The 19,576-nt window shown below is 36.1% G+C and overlaps 2 protein-coding genes and 1 long non-coding RNA gene across 4 annotated transcripts; 1 reads left to right on the top strand and 2 right to left on the bottom strand.

Moving 5' to 3' along the window:
- Nucleotides 1-5,551: 5,551 nt before the first annotated feature.
- On the bottom strand, nt 5,552-6,256 carry LOC104430831 (stress-response A/B barrel domain-containing protein HS1-like). Its single transcript, XM_010043550.3, has 3 exons — nt 6,194-6,256; nt 5,966-6,127; nt 5,552-5,819 (listed from the first exon to the last, which is right to left on the bottom strand). The coding sequence occupies exons 1-3, from the start codon at nt 6,202-6,204 to the stop codon at nt 5,630-5,632; spliced, it is 363 nt and encodes a 120-aa protein (XP_010041852.2). The 5' UTR covers nt 6,205-6,256; the 3' UTR covers nt 5,552-5,629.
- Nucleotides 6,257-10,370: 4,114 nt separating this feature from the next.
- Nucleotides 10,371-13,072, top strand: LOC104427960 (pentatricopeptide repeat-containing protein At4g02820, mitochondrial-like). 2 transcript variants are annotated; one of them, XM_010040968.3, is made up of 2 exons: nt 10,371-10,693; nt 12,397-13,072. In XM_010040968.3, the coding sequence occupies exons 1-2, from the start codon at nt 10,406-10,408 to the stop codon at nt 12,742-12,744; spliced, it is 636 nt and encodes a 211-aa protein (XP_010039270.2). In that variant the 5' UTR covers nt 10,371-10,405; the 3' UTR covers nt 12,745-13,072. The 2 variants fall into 2 exon arrangements, with proteins under 2 accessions (XP_010039270.2, XP_039160114.1); XM_039304180.1 differs by having other exon boundaries at nt 10,372-10,693; nt 12,495-13,072.
- A 2,209-nt stretch (nt 13,073-15,281) lies between these two features.
- LOC120285971 lies at nt 15,282-16,409 on the bottom strand. Its single transcript, XR_005547324.1, has 2 exons — nt 16,202-16,409; nt 15,282-16,055 (listed from the first exon to the last, which is right to left on the bottom strand). It is a non-coding gene; the product is annotated as an uncharacterized LOC120285971 (long non-coding RNA).
- Between the last annotated feature and the right edge of the window lie 3,167 nt (nt 16,410-19,576).

Genomic DNA, 19,576 nt, shown 5'->3' with positions numbered 1-19,576 from the left:
ATGATACAATGCACACCACTAAGTACCATAGGAAAAGATAAAGCCGAGCCACTTTTATTTACATATTTTTATAATGGATTTTCTCGGGTCGATATAACAAAAGAAAGCCAAGATTTTTAACTACACTTGGCCACATCCCAAAAGGATATTTTGACCCCTATAGTGATCACGTGTTATTCTTCATCTATCAGTGGCGGCTACTCCCAAAAAGAAACATCAGCTCTCTACCCCTCATGGCCATCACACCCATCCTGGTGCATCGGGCGGTGGTGGCGGCAACATCCCCCTAAACACTCAATCTCGGCGGACATGAACTGATAGAAACTCCTGAATGACAGGGCCCTCAGCTAGGCCCACATTGTACATGACCAGCACTCGCACTCGCACTCGCACTAGCACTCGCACTCGCATAAATGTCAGTCCAGGGACAGTGACGCAGTCGATCTCCGTACACTCTACCTCTACATCCGATGGGAGGCCATAGAAGGCGCCCCTGCGTGACGGTAGGGAGCGACATCTTTCTAATCTGAAATGGTGGTCCCCAAAGGGGTGAGTACAGCCACTCAATAGGTAAAAGATCCAATAAACCACTCAATGCATCACATAATACCATTATAACAATCATAACATAATACATGCCATTCATGCATCCAAGCATAACTTACCTTGCAGCCATGCATATGTCATCATACCATATGTACCTACATCCTCACGTACTCATCACTATCATATCACACACATATCATCATGCCATAGGTGATTATCATCATGTCACATGCATATCATCATGCCATAGGTGATCATCATCATGTCACACACATATATCTTCATGCCATAGGTGATCATCATCATGTCTCACACATATCATCATGCCATAGGTGATCATCATCATATCATACACATATCATCATGCCATAGATGATCATCATCATATCATACACATATCATCATGCCATATGTGATCATCATTATCTCATACACATATCATCATGCCATAGGTGATCATCATCATGTCACACACATATTATCATGCTATAGGTGATCATCATCATGTCACACACATATCATCATGCCATAGGTGATCATCATCATGTCACACACATATATCATCATGCCATAGGTGATCATCATCATGTCTCACACATATCATCATGCCATAGGTGATCATCATCATATCATATATGCATGATTCAATTTCCACTTTTAACTTTCAATTCGATCACCACATCTCTCTTTCCCGAGATTAGTAATTGCATCCCATACTTTATCACTTGCACCCCAACCTGACATCGCAAGAAAACCTCCGGCACACACCACCGGGCATCCGGCACCCCCACATTCCGGGCATCTCGCATCCCAACTGGCATCACGAGGCATCCCCTCGGGCACAAACCTCTGAGGCTTCCGGCACTCAACCATTTCGGGCATCTCGAAACTCCCGAGGACATCCGGGCATGTATCACAATACAATCGGGCATCCGACACCCCCCATCCCGGGCATCCTGACACTCCCAGAGCATTATCAACCGCCTCCAATAGTTTCCTCATTTATCATAATTTATGTTCACCAATTTATGTCTCAAAATCAGCATGACACATGATGTAATGGCAAACAAGATCACTTTCATCATTTTAATTCTTATATGCATTTCCAATCATCATCATACATGCAGCAAGATACAACCACTAATGACAATACAATCCATGGGGTCCATACAACTTAGAATAGTCTATATATCATGCCTTTTTGAAATTTACTAAATTCCAGCTTGCACAATTTTGGAAAACATTTAAATTAAATATCCATATGATCCTCAAAAATCACACAATCAGAGCATGTAATAGACAAGACATAAAGCTAACAATTTCATGAAGAACACATGCCTAAAGAGCTCCACACAAAAAGATATAGCTCACACATTACAACATGCAAAATTCGGACAAAGTCAGATTGCGCAGTTCTTGAAAAATTTCGATTAAAATACCTGAATGACCTCCAAAAATTCTGAAATTTTACCAGGTTATATTCAGGACCCTAAGGTAGATTTTTCATGAAGACATCTAGGTCATATTCGCTCTAGATAATTTACTATAGATGGTCGAAGTTCCTGTTCCTAGTACCGAACAGTCCAGTTTAGCTATCTCCGAAAAATCAAGGTTTCGCCTACTTATATTTCTTATTTTCATCTGAAATTTTGATATGTTTTGCTTCACGAGGTCCCCTACAACTTTCATTAAGGGATATAAGTAAGATTCTCAAATAATAGTCACCATATAGTCTAAGAAGTCTCGGGAGTCCAGTACCGTACTTCCAGATTTTCCGTCTTCAAAAGAAAATCGTTTCACTAGGCTAAACTTACTCATTTTACCTAAAATTTGAGTATGTTAGTATTTAAGATATTATATACAACTTTCATGAAGAATTAAAAGTAAGATTCTTGGTAAAAAGCAACATGCAACACACAAAACCACCAAGAGGTCAACAAAGCAGTTCCAGATCTAGCGTCTTCATAGAGGAAGGGTTTCACCCCTTAAAAATCAGCCATTTTATCTCAAATTTTAGTATGTTATACTTTGAGATGTTTTCTACAACTTTCATGAAGAAGTCGAAGTCGAAATCCAACACAAAACACGCATGAAAGCCTTTACAACGTTCGGGGTCAGGCGGCACACTCAAAAACAGAACACATTTTCAAGAGCAACACACTCTAGCTTCGGTTTCTTAGACTCTAAACACCCAAGATTCAACACCATTCCAAACACACATGCAAGACACACATGCAAGAGCATAAAATGGATCCCAACTTGCCTCCAAAATCGAACAAACGACGGCACACGGACGGCGACGGACTAGCGGACAGACGACGACGGGTAGGCGAGCGGCTCCTTCCTCCTCTCTCTCGGTTCCTCTCTTTCTCTCGCAACCCTCTCTCTCTCTCTCTCTTGGCTTGGGCGACAGCCCCTCAACCGGCCACTCTCTCTCTCATTTTATTCCCCCACAAAGCCATCATTTGAAATGATGAGAAGCCTCCCCCAATGGCCAATGCATGGAGTCTTCTTTTTGCCACTTGGCAAGACACATGCAAGATGGGCTTGGGAAGAAGTGGGCCGGCCTCTCCCCTTTGTGGCCGACGACAGCCCTATCCGTGGGCTTCATGGACCGGTGACAGCTCCTCTTCTTGGGCTTCGCGACTAGGCCCAAATGGCCGAAAATGAGGTGAGGTCATGGGCTGATTTTAAGCAATTACTTTAGCCCTTATCTCATCCTATTAATTTACCTAATCCTTAATTATATAAACTCCTAATTGAAATCCATAAATCACAAAAATTTGTGACATAAATAAATTTCAAATCCATAATCCTTCATGGCCAAAATAGAAATTTTCATCAAATAATTATTCGCCATAGGCTTTGCCAAAGTCTTAATGCAAGACATTTAATTTGAGCACCCCTAACGACTGGCAAGGAATTTTTAGGATGCCACAATTAGTATTATTTCGACTATTATTTTGTATTTGGGGATTTCCTATGTTGTTATTTAATCAATTTTTATTCCTAGAAATATAAATTTTATTCTTTTATCAAATGGATTTCTATTCCGAAATAGAAATTTTGAGTTGTTATCAAACGGGTTTCTTTACTCGGAAATTTTTCTGGGGAATAGAAATTGAAAAATCAATTTATCGCCAGAAATCAATTTTTGTTCCCGAAATTTTATCATGCGTAGCCAAAAAATTTACACAAAAAGGGCCCTCTGAATTTCCCGGTCCAAAATTGCCCAATTTTGATTTTTAGCTGAAAATCCGGGTTTGTCGAAAATTCTTCGAAGGATGAGGCGACGTTTCTAAAATAAATTGTGATATGACAGAACTTTCAATTTATGAAATCGGGTTCAATTTCGTGGTTAATTTCAATCGGACGCAATTTTAGCGTGACCTAATCTACCGCGTAGCTTTTAGGAATTTTTGGCGCAATTGACCCATGATTGATTATTTTCAATCCACATTGTACATCTTCAATTCATTGGCGGCTCTCGGTTGTCGTAATAATCTTGAGATTTCAAATACGGGTACATGGTACATAATCAACAGAAAAATTGGTCTAGTGCCGTTTAACAAGAATTTTGCAATCAGGTGGAATCACCCACCATTTAATTACATGCTTCTATTGAATCAACTTATCTTCGATCTCTAATCGATTTTTAACGGTGTCGTAATAACCCTTGCAGATTAACACGGTCGAGTAGTCGGTTTCTAATCAAATTCTCAAATCAATCGTGTTTATATTCCTTATCGGCTTCACCTGATAGATTACTTATCTCTTGAGTGATTAGCTAAAAAAAAAAGGCTATAGGCACGTTGATGAAAAGCCCATTTCATTAAATAAAAAACAGACTCGAAAATCAGGCTGTCACACAAAGAGTGTTTGGTAAAGTGTAATTCTAAAATGTATTGAGAAGTAATTTTGGTTTAAATGTTTTAAAAATAAATACGACTTTTACTATTCTTTAATTTTTTAAAAAGAATAATCCTCAAACCTTCATTGGTTAGCTGAGCCCCATCAACGAGCCAAGTTTGACATTAGCCAATCTTGCTTGAGGTTGCCGATCACCATTTGGCCTCGTTGACAGTTTGACTTGGTTTCACTAGCAACATCATGATGAAGGCATTTTCCAAAATGAAATCCGCTTTAACATGGCAATACTTTTGTTAAACTTCTAGACATAATTACAATAACAAAAATTCCAGATAATAATCAAACTACCAAAAGCCCCAAATCACAATAAAAAATCTGATCCCAAACTATGATATCAATTGTTGAAATATAATACGTGAAAATAACACGATTTTCCTATTTACATCAACGCGAAATCACTAGAAAAATAAATGAGAAATAATAAAAACGGCAGAGATTTACGTAGTTTGGTCTTAGTATCAGTATCTAAAGAGTCAGTAACAAACAATCTACTATAATTGGAGAATCAGAGTTTATAATTGTTTATACACTCGAGTGTTTTCCATATTTAGATTAAAACCTAAATCCAAAGTATTTATAAATAAACAATATAAATTAGATGTAAACTCATTGCATAAATCGCTACTCGTTCAAACCCAAGCAATACTCTTCTCGTACGACTGAAAATCAAGAATGCGTGGCGTTTTTGAATTTTCCTTTCTTCGTATTACGATTTGCTTCTCGTCAGCTTCTGCCTTTATGCATCTCTTCTTGGCTTCAGCAATTCCTCATAGGTTTCTTGGCTATATATAAAGAGAGGGACCCACGGAAGGATAACTTCTTCTCTTGAAAAAGGACCTCTCAATCCCTAAAAGTTAAATAGAGATAACAAAATATGTGAGCCCTTTTTTGTCTTGTAGTGGCGAGTGATATCTTCCTTGCTTTCTCATGCACTTTCATAATAAGTTCAAGAAAGAAAAGCTTCTTGGTCTGATTTTTAATCTGCTTGGGAAATCTTTCTCGATAAATTCGATTTAATAAATCGTTATTCAAATTCAAACTTGAGACATTAATTTAACATGAACCATGTTAATCATCTTACACAAGATAATGCCATAACAAGCTTATTATTCATACACACAACAGTGATAGAGCTTGCAATGCAACATTAAATTCAGGTATGGAAAGAAGTCGGCTTGTAGTCGATCACGACTATCTTCTCTAGATGGGGTGAGATCCGCTCATGGAATTTGAGGTGAGCAGGATGAACCATGTATGCTGCTATTCCCTCGGCGTCCTCAAACGTTAGCTCAAAAACATGCGTGAAGCCTTCATGCAAGTTCTCGATGTTCGCATCCTTTCCCCTAGTTTCACATGGGTAAAACCAAGATTAGACATCTAAACAAACTGCTGAGGAACATTCCATGACAGATGCACCAAGACATGAGGGGAAAAGGGCACAAGAGAAGGGAAAGAAAAACGTAGAGATTAGGCAAGGATGGAAGGATACATGTGCCAAGTTTTCAAGGATTCGACGAGGTTGACGAGATTGGAGTAATCCTTGATGAGTTTCTTGACGTGGTCAGGTGCGGTTTTGGCTTTGAACTTGAATAGCAACACACGCCTCACGAATCCCTTCACTTCCTCCATTGTTTTTTCTTTTGGTCGGGACGCTTCCTCCATTGTCTTTTCTTTTGGTCGGGACGCTTCCTCCATTGTTTTTTCTTTTGGTTGGGACACTTCCTCCATTGTTACTTCCAACTTTGGAGTTCAAAGCATTGTCCACACTCCACTGTCCACGCTATCCCTTTATTTATAGTCGTTTTGGGCAGTTACACAAAACTCACCCAGACTTTGAGTGTACACGTTTAACCTTTTATTTTTCAATGGTTATACATTAGCCCGAAACATTCATTGAGTTATAGCCGTCAATCCTCCATAATATTTTCTTAGCATGTGCAATTCACATGACTTTTAGAAGGTAAAAGTGTATTTGCATCTCATTGTTTTTTAAGGAAAGCTCTCTTTAACCCTTAATTATTATAAAAAATAAAGAGAATTATTTCAATTTACACACACACACACACACACACACACACACACACACACATATATAACATATATTAAAAAAAGATTAATATATTAATAGAAGAAAAAGAAACACGCCTTTTCATTTTAAACTGACAAAAACTCCTTTATTTCATTAATACTCAATTAAGTAATAAATAAGATTATGGAAATTCACATACTTTTCATTCAAACTAAGGATGGAAATTACCCCCAAACATTTTTCTTTGAAGAGAATTGTCGCAATCGTATTCACAATTCTAATCATACTTACAAAAATTTGCTACTTGAAAGTTAATTAATGTATAATGAGTTTGAGAACATCATTTCCTTGTATAATTTTTTAGATATTTCTATTGATCAATCATTTTTGACATTGATTAACCATTTAAATATACATCATGAATAACCAATTTTTGTAATTCGCCCTTTTTATTTTTGAGCTCATTCCATTTTTATTTAACTTGTGTTTATTCTTTTTCAAGTAAACTCCAAATAAGGGCCTGAAGTGTCCTCATTTTCTCAAATAAGGGTTTGAGTGGCAAATAAAAGCCTGAAGTCCCGATATCAGTCTCAAAGAAGGGCATAAAGTGGTTATGGCCATTTCAAATAAAGGCCTAGCCTCGTCGGCTTACCGATCGGCAAAAAATTCCAATCGATCAGGGGTATTTCTGTCCAAATACAAATTAAATTAAATTAAATTATAAATTAAAACATTAAAAAAGAAGAAAAAAAGAGTAAACACAAAGGGAGGGATGGCCGTCATCCCATCTTAATGTAGTCAATCAGCCAAACTTTGTACTTTGCAGTTATTTTTATCTTGATAAATCTAAATGTAATTGTCTATCATTATATAAGAAGTGATTTATTAAAAATGTGTCGTTTTTCTTTGTTTAAATTGTGTTAATGTAATAGTTCGCAAAGGCCTTGATATAGATAGTACTAAAGTGCAAATTGACTCATAATCATATTGAGCATGGTGTTTGTCATATTCAAAGCCAGTTATAAATGCTAGTGGATGAATATCTATTATAAAACATTACAATATGATCATGCAAAATGAACAAATCTATTGTAAAGTTTATGATGAAACATTATAAGTGGTTAAAATTAGGTAAGGCAAGCTATCCAAAATGTTATAAAAGTTATAATGTAACTTGCTTATTTGCAAAAAGTGAAAAGAGTAATATATCGACAAAAATAAGAGAGTTGTAGTTATGATTGAAGTTGAAGTTCTTATGATGTAGGCTTCCCATTACATCAATCTTCTTTTACCTTGTTAATCATTCAGGCTGTATACATGACAAGAAAATCACCACAAGAGAGAATAAATATTACCGATTGCATACTTTCGAATTCAAAATAAAAAGGCAAAAAGAAAAATTCTAACTGATAAGTCTACAAAGTCACGCTAGCATACACTAATTAGATTTTGCCATGAACGGTAATGATATAATATTTTCTCATTTTCGTATTGAAAAAGAGAAATGAACCCATGATTCCAAGAAGATCACTTCAGATAAAATGCAATTCAGCTCCCCATTCCGTGATAAGAAAACAGTTTGTTGAAATATTAAATATATCTTTTAGTATTTTCTCAAAATTACAGTTATTTTAGGTTAAGTGAAAAGTAGGATAGTGTGGAATTGAGAAGAGAAAATAAAAAATCATTTGCAAATTTCTCGAGAAGCAGCATTCACCAATTTACTATTCAAACCCTAATCATTTTATTATAAATAGGTATAGATGACGTATTGAGTTAGGACGGCATCTCATGTGTCAAATACATATCATCTGTCGAATACTTCATTTCAATAATATGAGACTAGGCTCCTATTGACTAGGTCATCCCCTTTTAGGTTAAATTATTGGATAGATCCTTTCAACAATCAAAGCACATTAGGTCTAGCTAAGTATTTTGAGATTATGCTGGCATATGCTAGGTTTTCCTCTTTTTACTATACAGATCTTTTCAATGCTTAAAGAAGATCAAACTCTTTGGCATGTCCCTATCAAGTACCGATACTCTCCAAGAGTTTTTGTATTATATCTGACATTTTGACACGTGTCCGCTACTCTCGGACACGCTTTGACACTCGGTCAACGTGTGTTGGAAAATCCGACGCCTAATTAACTTTCTTGACACTCTCTCACAATCAAGTTAGAATTCTGATATGCGACTTTCCGACACGTGATTCCGACATAAGAGATCAATTTTAAAAATATTCAATAAATAAGATGTCAATATATATATGAAAAAAATAAAAATAAAAAAATAATAAAAATAATAAATGGAGAAGGAGGAAAAACGTAATATTTTATTCTCTTCCAACTTTCACTTTCTGTGATATACAATTTACCTCCTAAGTTTTTTTTTTTTTCTCTTTTTCAACATATCCGACACACGAGTGTAGAATGTGAATTGGTTGTTTTTTTCTCTAAGTTTTATGGATTATTGGAATTGAGTTGAATTTGTTAATTTGATATAATGAATTATATTAATAAATTGTGGATTAATGTTTTAGTGTTAATTTATAGGCTTTTATTATTATTTATTTATTTGTGAATTTAAATCAAATTAATTTGATTGAAATAATCATAAAAATGATATTTTATTATGTATATATAAAAATATGTATGTATGTATGTATATATATATATATATATATATCATTTAGTATACAATGTGTTCTAACGTGTCGGATTTTTTTTATTTTAATAAATGATGTGTTGGGTTAGTATTTTCTCAAAATAACAGTTCTTTTAGGTTAGGTGAAAAGTAGGATGGTGTGGAATTGAGAAGAGAGAATAAGAAATCATTTGCAAATTTCTTGAGAAGTAGCATTCACGAATTTACTATTCAAACCCGTTTCATCTTATTATAAATAGGTATAGATGATGTATTGAGTTATGACGGCATCTCATGTGTCGAATACATCATTTCAATTAATATGAGACTAGGTTCCTATCAGCTAGGTCATCCATTTTTAGGTTAAATTATTGGATAGATCATTTCAACAATCAAAGCAGATTAGGTCTAGCTAAGTATTTTAAGACTATGCTAGCATATGCTAGGTTTTCCTCTTTTTACACTATAGATCTTTTCAACGCTTAAAGTAGATCAGACTCTTTGGCATGTCCCTATCAAGCATTGATACTCTTTGAAAGTCTTTGTATTGTATTAGGTATTTTGACACGTGTCCAATACTTTCGAATACTCTCGATCAGTTTCTGACACTAGGTCAACACGTGTTGGAAAATTCGATACTTAGTTAACTTTCTTGATACTCTCCAATAATCAAGTTGGAATTTTGATATGCGATCTTCCAACATGTGATTCCGACACAAGATATCAATTTTAACATATTCTATAAATGATGGGTCAATATATATATATATATATGAATTTTTTTTTTATAAAAAAAACAAGGATTTTCTCTTCTCTTCCGACATATGTGACACGCGAGTGTAGAATGTGAATTGTTTGTATTTTTTTTCAAGTTTTATGAATTATTAGAATGGAGTTGAATTTTTTTAAAATGAAATAATTAATGTATTTTTTTTATTTATATAAGAATAATATATTAACATGTCGTGCTGCGTTGCGTGTTGATACTACTTAAGTCTCCCTAATATAAGTATTGTTCTCGTCACGGTCCTTACGGCCCAAAGGCCTCTGACACGGTTCGTGATTTTTGGAGCACGAGGCGTTCCAAAATGAAATCCTGCAATTTACGCGTATGTCCTTCACGAGGAGATGAGAGAAAAAAAAAAAGTTAAAAGAAGAAAACAGGACTTGGGTCCTTTTCGTTTAGAAAACATTAGTAAATTTGGGCCCATGTATATAAGGTTGCTTTAACCAAATCAGGGCAAGCGGACCGCCATGCCGCTTCGCTCCGCCAACCGCCGCTTCTCGGCGGAGGCCGTGGCGGCGGAGAGCCCGTCGGCCACCGCCACCGCCTCCTCCTCCGCCCACGCCGCGGGGACGGCGCAGAGGAGGAAAGGCGGAGACACGCTGGGGAAGAGGCTGCTGAGCCTGGTGTACGCGAAGCGGAGCGCGGTGGTGACGATTCGCAAGTGGAAGGAAGAAGGAGGCGCGATGCGCAAGTACGAGCTCAACCGCATCGTCCGAGAGCTTCGCAAGCTCAAGCGCTACAAGCACGCCCTCGAGGTTCTCCTCTTTCTGCGTTGAACTCATTTACTCTGAAATGTTTTTATGAGTGAAGAAGAGTCGTTTTTGCTGAGAAATGGACACCAGTGAAGGCAAAGCTCTGAAAAGAGAGCTTTATTAGTTCGAAATCATAGGTAGATAGGAGCTAAGCAAGTGACTGATATTGAGTCCGTTTCTCGACATGGTGGTAATTCGTAGAGCGATGAGACAAATTAGATGGGTACTGTCTTTTCTTGCCTTTAGTGATTGGGACATGATGTTGAATGGTTGGGGAAGAGCTGAGATGAAAACTAAAAGATGTGGAATTTGTGGCATCTTGTCTATTGTTTGGAAAATCTGGCATGTAGTGTAGTGACTACATCTTGATCGTAGTTTAATTTGGTTTCACTAAAATTTAATTGGTGATTAAGAATCTTGGTCGCTAATTGCAAATGTGCCGATGAGTAGTTCATAATTGGAGATACCAGTTACCACTGGCAGTAATGGAGAATGGTAATGTAACACGCGCACGCTCTCTTATCTCTTGGGGCATGATCGAGAATAGTGTTGGTGCAGGAGGAATGGGAGAATGGTTGTGTGTGTAGTGGAGGGTAATCATGAGGATTGGCATTGTAGTAGGGAGATGTGCGGATGTTACCTCGTTTGTGGCGGTTCTTTGTTCTTGTTGTGGTAATGGAGGGATGGTTGCCGAGCAATGGAGTTAGGAAATGGTGTATTAGGGGGCAATTGGGATTGTGATGATGTTGGTGCTGGTGCTGGTGCTGGTGACATTACAGAAATAACTGGGTAGCCTTGTTATCCCTTTAAACCAAGATGCTGTATCTTCTTTATATCCCATATCCTGTTATCCCATTTTCCTTTACTTCTTTATTTTTTTATTTTTTAATTCAGGATTGGTCTATTGTCCCCTAATCGTGGATTTACTTAGTTGACCCGTCTACAAGATAAGATTAGTTAACACATCTCATATCCAATTAGCCTTGTTGTGATGATTGAAAATGTGCTGTAATATGATAGACACGGTAAATTTTGTTTTTGTTTTTGTTTTTTGGGGGTGATATGAACTGGAGCAAGCACTTAAAAATTTTAAATCTTGATTAATAAGTTATAGGAGATAGATGTATCCCCCCCCAAAAAAAAAAAAAAAAAAAAAAAAACAAAACAAAAGAGTATAGAGAGGTAATGGTTCTTTTAATATCTATTTGGACAAGTTCAAAAAGGTATTGATTATTATAGATAAATACTTAGCCTTCTGGCAAAATGGGATGGAAAGTACTACTTATGGTCGGTTGCACACTTAAACAATTCTGGTGCTTTCTAAGGTACCAAATGATGAAAATTCTGTTAAAAGATCCTTGTTACATGTGCAGATAAATCTCTTAAGTCATTGAGGTTTTTAGCGAAAGTTGCTTGAGGATGTTAATGCGGGAATAACTTTCATTGTCACATCTATAAGGCCTTTTTTTGCTCCATTGAATGGAGCTTCCCAGGAACCTACACGATGTACCTAAGGAATTTTTCGGTTGATAGCAGGTGCTCGATGTCCTGGGACTCAACTAGTTGCTTATATAAGGCCAACATGTCTCGGTCTTGCATGGCTTCATATTCTTACAATTTAAATACTAGTCTAGCCTCAAACTTGCGATAGTATTAGTGATTTTAACATGAATGCGTAATGTTCTGTTACGTACTTTCCTTTCCAGATATGTGAATGGATAAGGTTACAGCAAGATATCAAGCTGTTAGCCGGTGACTATTCTGTTCACCTAGACCTGATTGCTAAAGTTCATGGGCTTAACAGTGCAGAGAAGTTCTTCGAAGATCTTCCATCTCGGATGAGAGGGGAGCATACCTGCAATGCTCTCCTCCACAACTATGCCAAGAAGCAGCTGTCCAGCAAAGCTGAGACCTTAATTGAGAAAATGTTCGATTGTGGTTTCTTAAAGAGCCCTCTTCCTTGTAACCACATACTATCTACGTATGTGTCCAGTGCACAACTGGAGAAGGTTCTTGAAGTGATTGAAAAGTTGAAAAGGAGCACTTCACCGTGAAAAGGAGCACTTCACCGGACATAATCACCTATATTCTGTGGTTAACTAGCTGCAAGGAGCAACATGATGTTGCAACAGCTGAAAGAGTTTTCCTCGAGCTAAAGAAGGCAAAAATATCTCCGGACTGGTTTAGCTACAGTATTCTGACCAATCTCTACATAAAAATTCGGACTGGGAACCAAGAATCGAAGAGTCTGACTGGGAACTTTCTAGGCAATGTGTGTTTTGAACTCTTTATTATTCTAGAGATCATATTCTTATTCGTGTTGATGTTCTTGTTTCGTTGCATCTTAAAAACATGAGGTTTAAAAGACTGCTTCAACCTTCATTCCGAGAGCCTCAACAGCCGCCAAAAAACCCTGTTGTTCCGGGATCGGCCTTGTATAGGTTCAAGGCCATGATGCATCGTTGCTTTTCGGTGGATTTGTCTTTCAATCTTTAATTTCGGCAAAAGAATGCTTCAAGTGCCAAAAGTTGGCACAAAGGGACACTTAAGTGCTAAAATTTACGAAAGTGACGTCACTTTTTATGAAAAATGGGACACTTGAGTGCCATATTCGGTGAGCCTCACCGGAAATCCCACGTGGCATTTTTTATTATTAATTTTTTCGTTTACGTGGCTCGCCAGAATGTCGAATCAGCAAAACACATACAAAAACGACGTCGTTTTGGCATAATTTAAATTTTAAATAATATAAAAATTAATTAAATTAAATTTAAAACATAATAATAATAATAATAATAATAATAATAATAATAATAATAAATTTTAATTTTTATTTATTTATTTAAAAAAATGGAGGAGGAGGAGGAGGGAGGAAGCCGGCGGCTGAGCTCCTCCTTTCCCCCAATTTTTAAAATTTAATTAAATTAATTATTATATTAAAATTCGAATTATACCAAGATGTTGCCGTTTTGACACTATTTAGTCACATCAGCATACGAAACAACGTCGTTTTGCCAGCAGCTCGCCAGAAAATTGCCACGTTAACGTTTTGGTCGGATTTTCTTGCCGGTGACACTTAAGTGATCAATTTTACTCCGATTTTGGTACTCAAATGTTTCTTTCATAACTTTTTGCACTTAAGTGTCATTTTATGCTAACTTTTGGCACTCCAAGAGTTCGGGTGTCCTTTAATTTCCATCAAGCGAGCCCGATACATAGAAGTTGATTGGGATGTTGTCTATTTGGATTTTCATCTTCCAACCATGTCTCAAAGTTAGAATAACCAGCTGATGCATATGGAATTGCTAGTGCCACCCTTCTTATACCATTTAGCATACATTTGGGTGTTACAGTAATTTTATGAGATGGAAAGGTGAGACCTAACCTAAAAACTTATTGGGTCACGGTGAGGGTGTGGCGCCCTTGGGTTCTTTGTGGTTGGTATGGTTGTGCTCTTAGTTCTACCTTGGACTCATTACTTTGCATTCACTTTCATTTTGCTAAACCAAAAGAAGAAGAAAAAAAATGAAACAAAGGAAAAAAAGAAATTGGCCAGCAACTTTGATAGACCCTAGAATCGATTGAAAGTGGCGCCCTTAGCTTTCGGATTTTGGGATATGCAAGGTATGTTTTAGATTTCAAAAACTAGGAAACCGGTCCTGACAAGGTAGGTTCTGGGTGAAACTTAGATCAATCTTAAAACTGCTCACCCTTAGTCATTATAAATAAGCATAAATCATTTGTTTGAGGGGGAGTATTCGCAATAGACGATGCTTCAATCTTTGGTGTTTCCTTGTTTCTTTGTGCCTTTTATGTCATTTTCCTTACTTGCCCTCTATGGCCTTTAAGACTCATGAGCTGCATTTTTAAATGCAAAAGACTTTAATTGGAAGGGTTTTTTTTTTGTTTTTTGTTTTTATAAATACAAAGAGTGTTTGATAAATTGTAATTTAAAAATGTATTGGAAAGTAATTTTGGTTTAAATGTTATTTTAAAATAAATACGAATTTTACTATTTAAAAAAAGAAAAAAAAGAATAGACCTCAAACCTTCATTGGCGGCTTGAGCCTCGTCAACGAGCCAAGTCTAGCATTAGCCAACCTTGCTTGAGGTTGTTGGTCGCCATTTGGCCTTATTGATAGTTTGATTTGGTTTCACTGGCAACATCATGACGAGGGCATTTTCGAAAATAAAATTTGCTTTAACATGGCAATACTTTTGTTAAATTTCTCAATTTAAGCTTTCGCCTTAGACATAATTATAATAACAGAATTTTCAGATAATAATCAGATAAGCAAAAGCTCCAAATTACAATCAAGAAATGTGATCCTAAGCTTTGATACCAATTGTTGAAATATAATACGCGAAAATAATAGAATTTTACAATTTATGTCAATGCGAAATCACAAGAGAAATAAATGATAAATAATAATGACGTCAAATATTCACGTGATTTGGTCCTAGTATCGGTATTTAAATCTACGGGGAGAGCCAACAATAAACAATTCACCATAATCAGAGAATCGGTGTTTATAATTATTTACATGCTTAAGTATTTCTCACATCTAAATTTAAACCTAAATTCAAATTGTTTACAAATAAAAATATAATTTAAATGTAAATTTACTAGACAAATCACCCCTCATTCAAACCCAAGTATTACTCTTCTCATACGACTGAAAATTAAGAACGCGCGGCGTTCTTGAATTTTTCCTTTCTTCATACGGCAATTTGCTTCTTGTCAACTTCTGGCTTTGTGCATCTCTTATTGGCTTTAGCAGTTCCTCCTTAGGTTTCTTGGCTATATATATAAAGAGAGGGACCCACGGAAGGATAACTTCACTTGAAAAAGGACGTCTCTATCCCTAGAAGTTAAATAGATATAACAAAATATGTGAGCCTTTTTTTGTCTTGTAGTGGTGGGTGATGTCTTCCTTGCTTTCTTATGCAATGTCATAATAAGTTCAAGAAAGAAAAGCTTCCTGGTCCGATTTTTAATCCGCTTTGGGAAATCTTTCTCGACAAATTCGATTTAACAAATAGTTATTCAAATTCAAACTTGAGACATTAATTTAACATAAACCATGTTAATCACCTTACACAAGATAATGCTGCCATAACAAGTTTATTATTCATCCACACAATTATGATAGAGCTTGCAATGCAATATTAAATTTAGGTATGGAAAGAAGTTGGCTTGTAGTCGATCATGGCTGTCTTCTCCACATGGGGCGCGATCCGCTCATGGAATTCGAGGTGAGCAGGATGAACCACGTACGCTGCTGCTCCCTCGGCGTCCTCAAACGTTAGCTCGAAGACATGTGTGAAGCCTTCATGCAAGTTGTCGATACTCACATCCTTTCCCCTAGTTTCACATGGATAAAACCAAGATAAGACATCTGAACAAACTGCTGAGGAACATTCCATGACAGATGCACCGAGACATGAGGGGAAAAGGGCGCAAGAGAATAGAAAGAAAAATGTAGAGATTAGGCAGGGAGGGAAGGATACATGTGCCAAGTTTTCAAGGATTCGATGAGGTTGACGAGATTGGAGTAATCCTTGATGAGTCGCTCGACGTGGTCAGGTGCGGTTTCCGCTTTGAACTTGATTAGCAACACACGCCTCATTAATCCCTTCGCTTCGTCCATTGTTTTTTCTTTTGGTTGGGACGCTTCCCCAATTGTTAGTTCCAACTATGGAGTTCAAAGACTGTCCACACTCCACTGTCCACGCTATCCCTTTATTTATAGTCGTTTTGGGCAGTTACACAAAACTCACCCGGACTTTGAGGGTTGTATACGTTTAACCTTTTATTTTTCAATGGTTATACATTAGCCCGAAACATTCATTGAGTTGTAGCCGTCAGTCCTCCATTATATTTTCTTAGCATGTGCAATTCACATGACTTTTAGAAGGTAAAATTGTATTTGCATCTCATTGTTTTTTAAGCTCTCTTTTACCTTTAATTATTATAAAACAATAAAGAGAATTATATCAATTTACACACACACACACACACATTTACATATATATATATATATATATATGTATAAAAAATGAATATATTAATAGAAGAAAAAGAAACACACCTTTTCATTTAAACCGACAAAAGCACCTTTATTCCATTAATACTCAATTAAGTAATAGATAAGATTATGGAAATTCACATACTTTTCATTCAAACTGAGGGTGGAAATTACCCCCAGACGTTTTTCTTTGAAGAGAATTGGTGGCAATCGTATTCTCAATTCTAATCATACTAACAAAAGTCTGCTACATGAAAGTTAATTAACGAAAACTGAGTTTGAGAACATCATTTCCTCGTATAATTTTTTAGATATTTCTATTGATCAGTCATTTTTGACATTGATTAACCATTTAAATATACATAATAAATAACCAATTTTTGTAATTCGTCCTTTTTTTTTTTTTGAGCTCCTTCCCTTTTATTTAACGCGTGTTTATTCTTTTTTTTTTTCGGAAAACTCCAAATAAAGCCCGAAGTGTCCTCATTTTCTCAAATAAGAGTTTGAGTGGATTTTGTTTCAAATAAGAGACTGAAGTCCCCCTATCAGTCTCAAAGAAGGGCATAAGGTGGTTATGGCCATTTCAAATAAGGGCCTAGCCTTGTCGGCTTACCGATCGGATAAAAGTTCTGGTCGATTAGGGTATTTCTGTCCAAATAAAAATTAAATTAAATTATATTATAAATTAAAATATTTTAAAAAGAAGAAAAAAGAGAGTAAACATAGGCGGGAGGGATGGCCGCCATTCCATCTTAATGTAGTCAATCAACCAAACTTTGTACTTTGCAATTATTTTTATCTTGATAAATCTTAATGTATTGAGCTAATAATAAAATTGTCTATCCTCATATAAGAAGTGATTTATTAAAAATGTGTTGTTTTTCTTTGTTTAAATTGTGTTCATGTAGTTGTTCACAAAGCCCTTGATATAGATAGTACTAAAGTGCAAATTGACTGATAATCATATTGAGCATGGTGTTTGTCATATTCAAAGCCAGATATAAATGCTAGTGGAGGAATATCTATTATAAAACATACAATATGATCGTGAAAAATGAACCAATCTATTGTAAAGTTTATGATGAAGCATTATAAGTGGTTAAAATTAGGTAAGGCAAGCTATCCAAAGTGTCATAAAATTTATAATGTAACTTGCTTATTTGCAAAAAGTGAGAAGAGTAATATATCGACAAAAATAAGAGAATTGCAGTCATAATTGAAGTTGAAGTTGAAGTTCTTATGCTGTAGGCTTCCCATTACATCAATCATCTTTTACCTCATTAATTATTTAGGCTGTATACATGACAAGAAAATCACCACAAGAGAAAATAAATATTACCGATTGCATACTTTCGAATTCAAAATAAAAAGGCAAAAAGAAAAATTCTAACCGATAACTCTAAAAAGTCACGCTAGCATATACTAATTAGATTTTGCCATGAAGGGTAATGATATAATATTTTCTCAATTTCATATTGAAAAAGAGAATTATCCCATGATTCCAAGAAGATCACTTCAATGAAATGCAATTCAGCTCCCCAATTTTGTGTTAAGAAAACAGTTTGTTGAAATATTAAATATATCTTTTAGTGTTTTCTCAAAATGACAGTTATTTTGGGTTAGGTGAAAAGGTGGATAGTGTGGAATTGAGAAGAGAATATAAAAAATCATTTGCAAATTTTTGGCGAAGCAGCATTCACCAATTTACTATTCAAACCCTTTTCATATTATTATAAATAGGTATAGATGATGTATTGAGTTAGGACCGCATCAGGTTCCTATTGGCTAGGTCATCCCCTTTTAGGTTAAAATATTGGATAGATCTTTTCAATAATCAAAGCATATTAGGTCAAGCTAAGTATTTTGAGACCATGCTAGGATATGCTAGATTTTCCTCTTTTTACTCTATAGATCTTTTCAACGCTTAAAGCAGATTAGACTCTTTGGCATGTCCTTATTAAGCACCGATACTCTCCGAGAGTCTTTATATTGTGTCAAACATTTTGACACATGTCCAATACTCTCGGACACTCTCGAACAGACTCTACCACTCAATCAATACGTGTTGGAAAATCCGACACTTAGTTAACTTTTTCGACACTCTTCGATAATCAAGTTGGAATTCTAATATACGATTTTCTGACATGTGATTCCGATATAAGAGATCAATTTTAAAAATATTCAATAAATATTGGGTCTATATATATATATATATATATATATAATATAAATAATAAATGAAGAAAGAGGAAAAATGTAAATTTTTATTCTCTTTCGATTTTCACTTTCTGTAACATACAATTTACCTATGATCCGCGCGATACGACGGTTGAAATTCACCAGACTCGCGTGCCCTGGATCTACGGAAGTATCGGTCCAAAAATTACCCCCCAAATTTTGCCCATAACACGTGCGAGGTTGCCTGCATGGGCTTTGCCACACGAGAAAGCTTGCTGCCGTTCAGATAAAATAGCAGGTGAAGAAGGGGTTGTGGCTCCTTTATGCAATTTGGGTGTGCCGTCTCTTTCGTCCAGCTATCCCCCATTTCCTTATTGAATTGCCTTTGATCCATTACGTAATCACGTGATGGGGTTTTGCATGGTTTTCGCTCTCTCCTCGCTAGACCTAAAACGTGATCAAGGGCACAAACGCCGGGATTAAAGAATTGTGAGGGAATTTACCTTCTTTTTTCCGCAATGTAGTTGGCTTAACACTTGGAAAGTTAGCTTTTAGTCTTTTCTAATCCAAGGCAGATCCTAGGAGGAGCTTTGAGTGCTCCCACTTTGATTAGAGTTGGCAAATGAGTGGGTGTCTCTCTCTTGTTTAGATTTCATTGACCCCTGTCTAAGCACGACAG

The sequence above is a fragment of the Eucalyptus grandis genome, chromosome 11 (assembly GCF_016545825.1).
Source record: "Eucalyptus grandis isolate ANBG69807.140 chromosome 11, ASM1654582v1, whole genome shotgun sequence".
Classification (NCBI taxonomy): domain Eukaryota; kingdom Viridiplantae; phylum Streptophyta; class Magnoliopsida; order Myrtales; family Myrtaceae; genus Eucalyptus; species Eucalyptus grandis.
This window is presented reverse-complemented; position numbering and strand designations above follow the sequence as displayed.

What these genes read in the sequence shown, in the direction of transcription:
- LOC104427960 (XM_010040968.3), top strand. Translation starts at nt 10,406, where the DNA reads ATGCCGCTTCGCTCCGCCAACCGCCGCTTCTCGGCGGAGGCCGTGGCG. An exon ending in GCTACAAGCACGCCCTCGAG is followed by an intron (nt 10,694 to 12,396) that starts GTTCTCCTCTTT and finishes TTTCCTTTCCAG; the next exon opens with ATATGTGAATGGATAAGGTT.
- LOC104430831 (XM_010043550.3), bottom strand. An exon ending in TCCTTGAAAACTTGGCACAT is followed by an intron (nt 5,820 to 5,965) that starts GTATCCTTCCAT and finishes ATGTGAAACTAG; the next exon opens with GGGAAAGGATGCGAACATCG.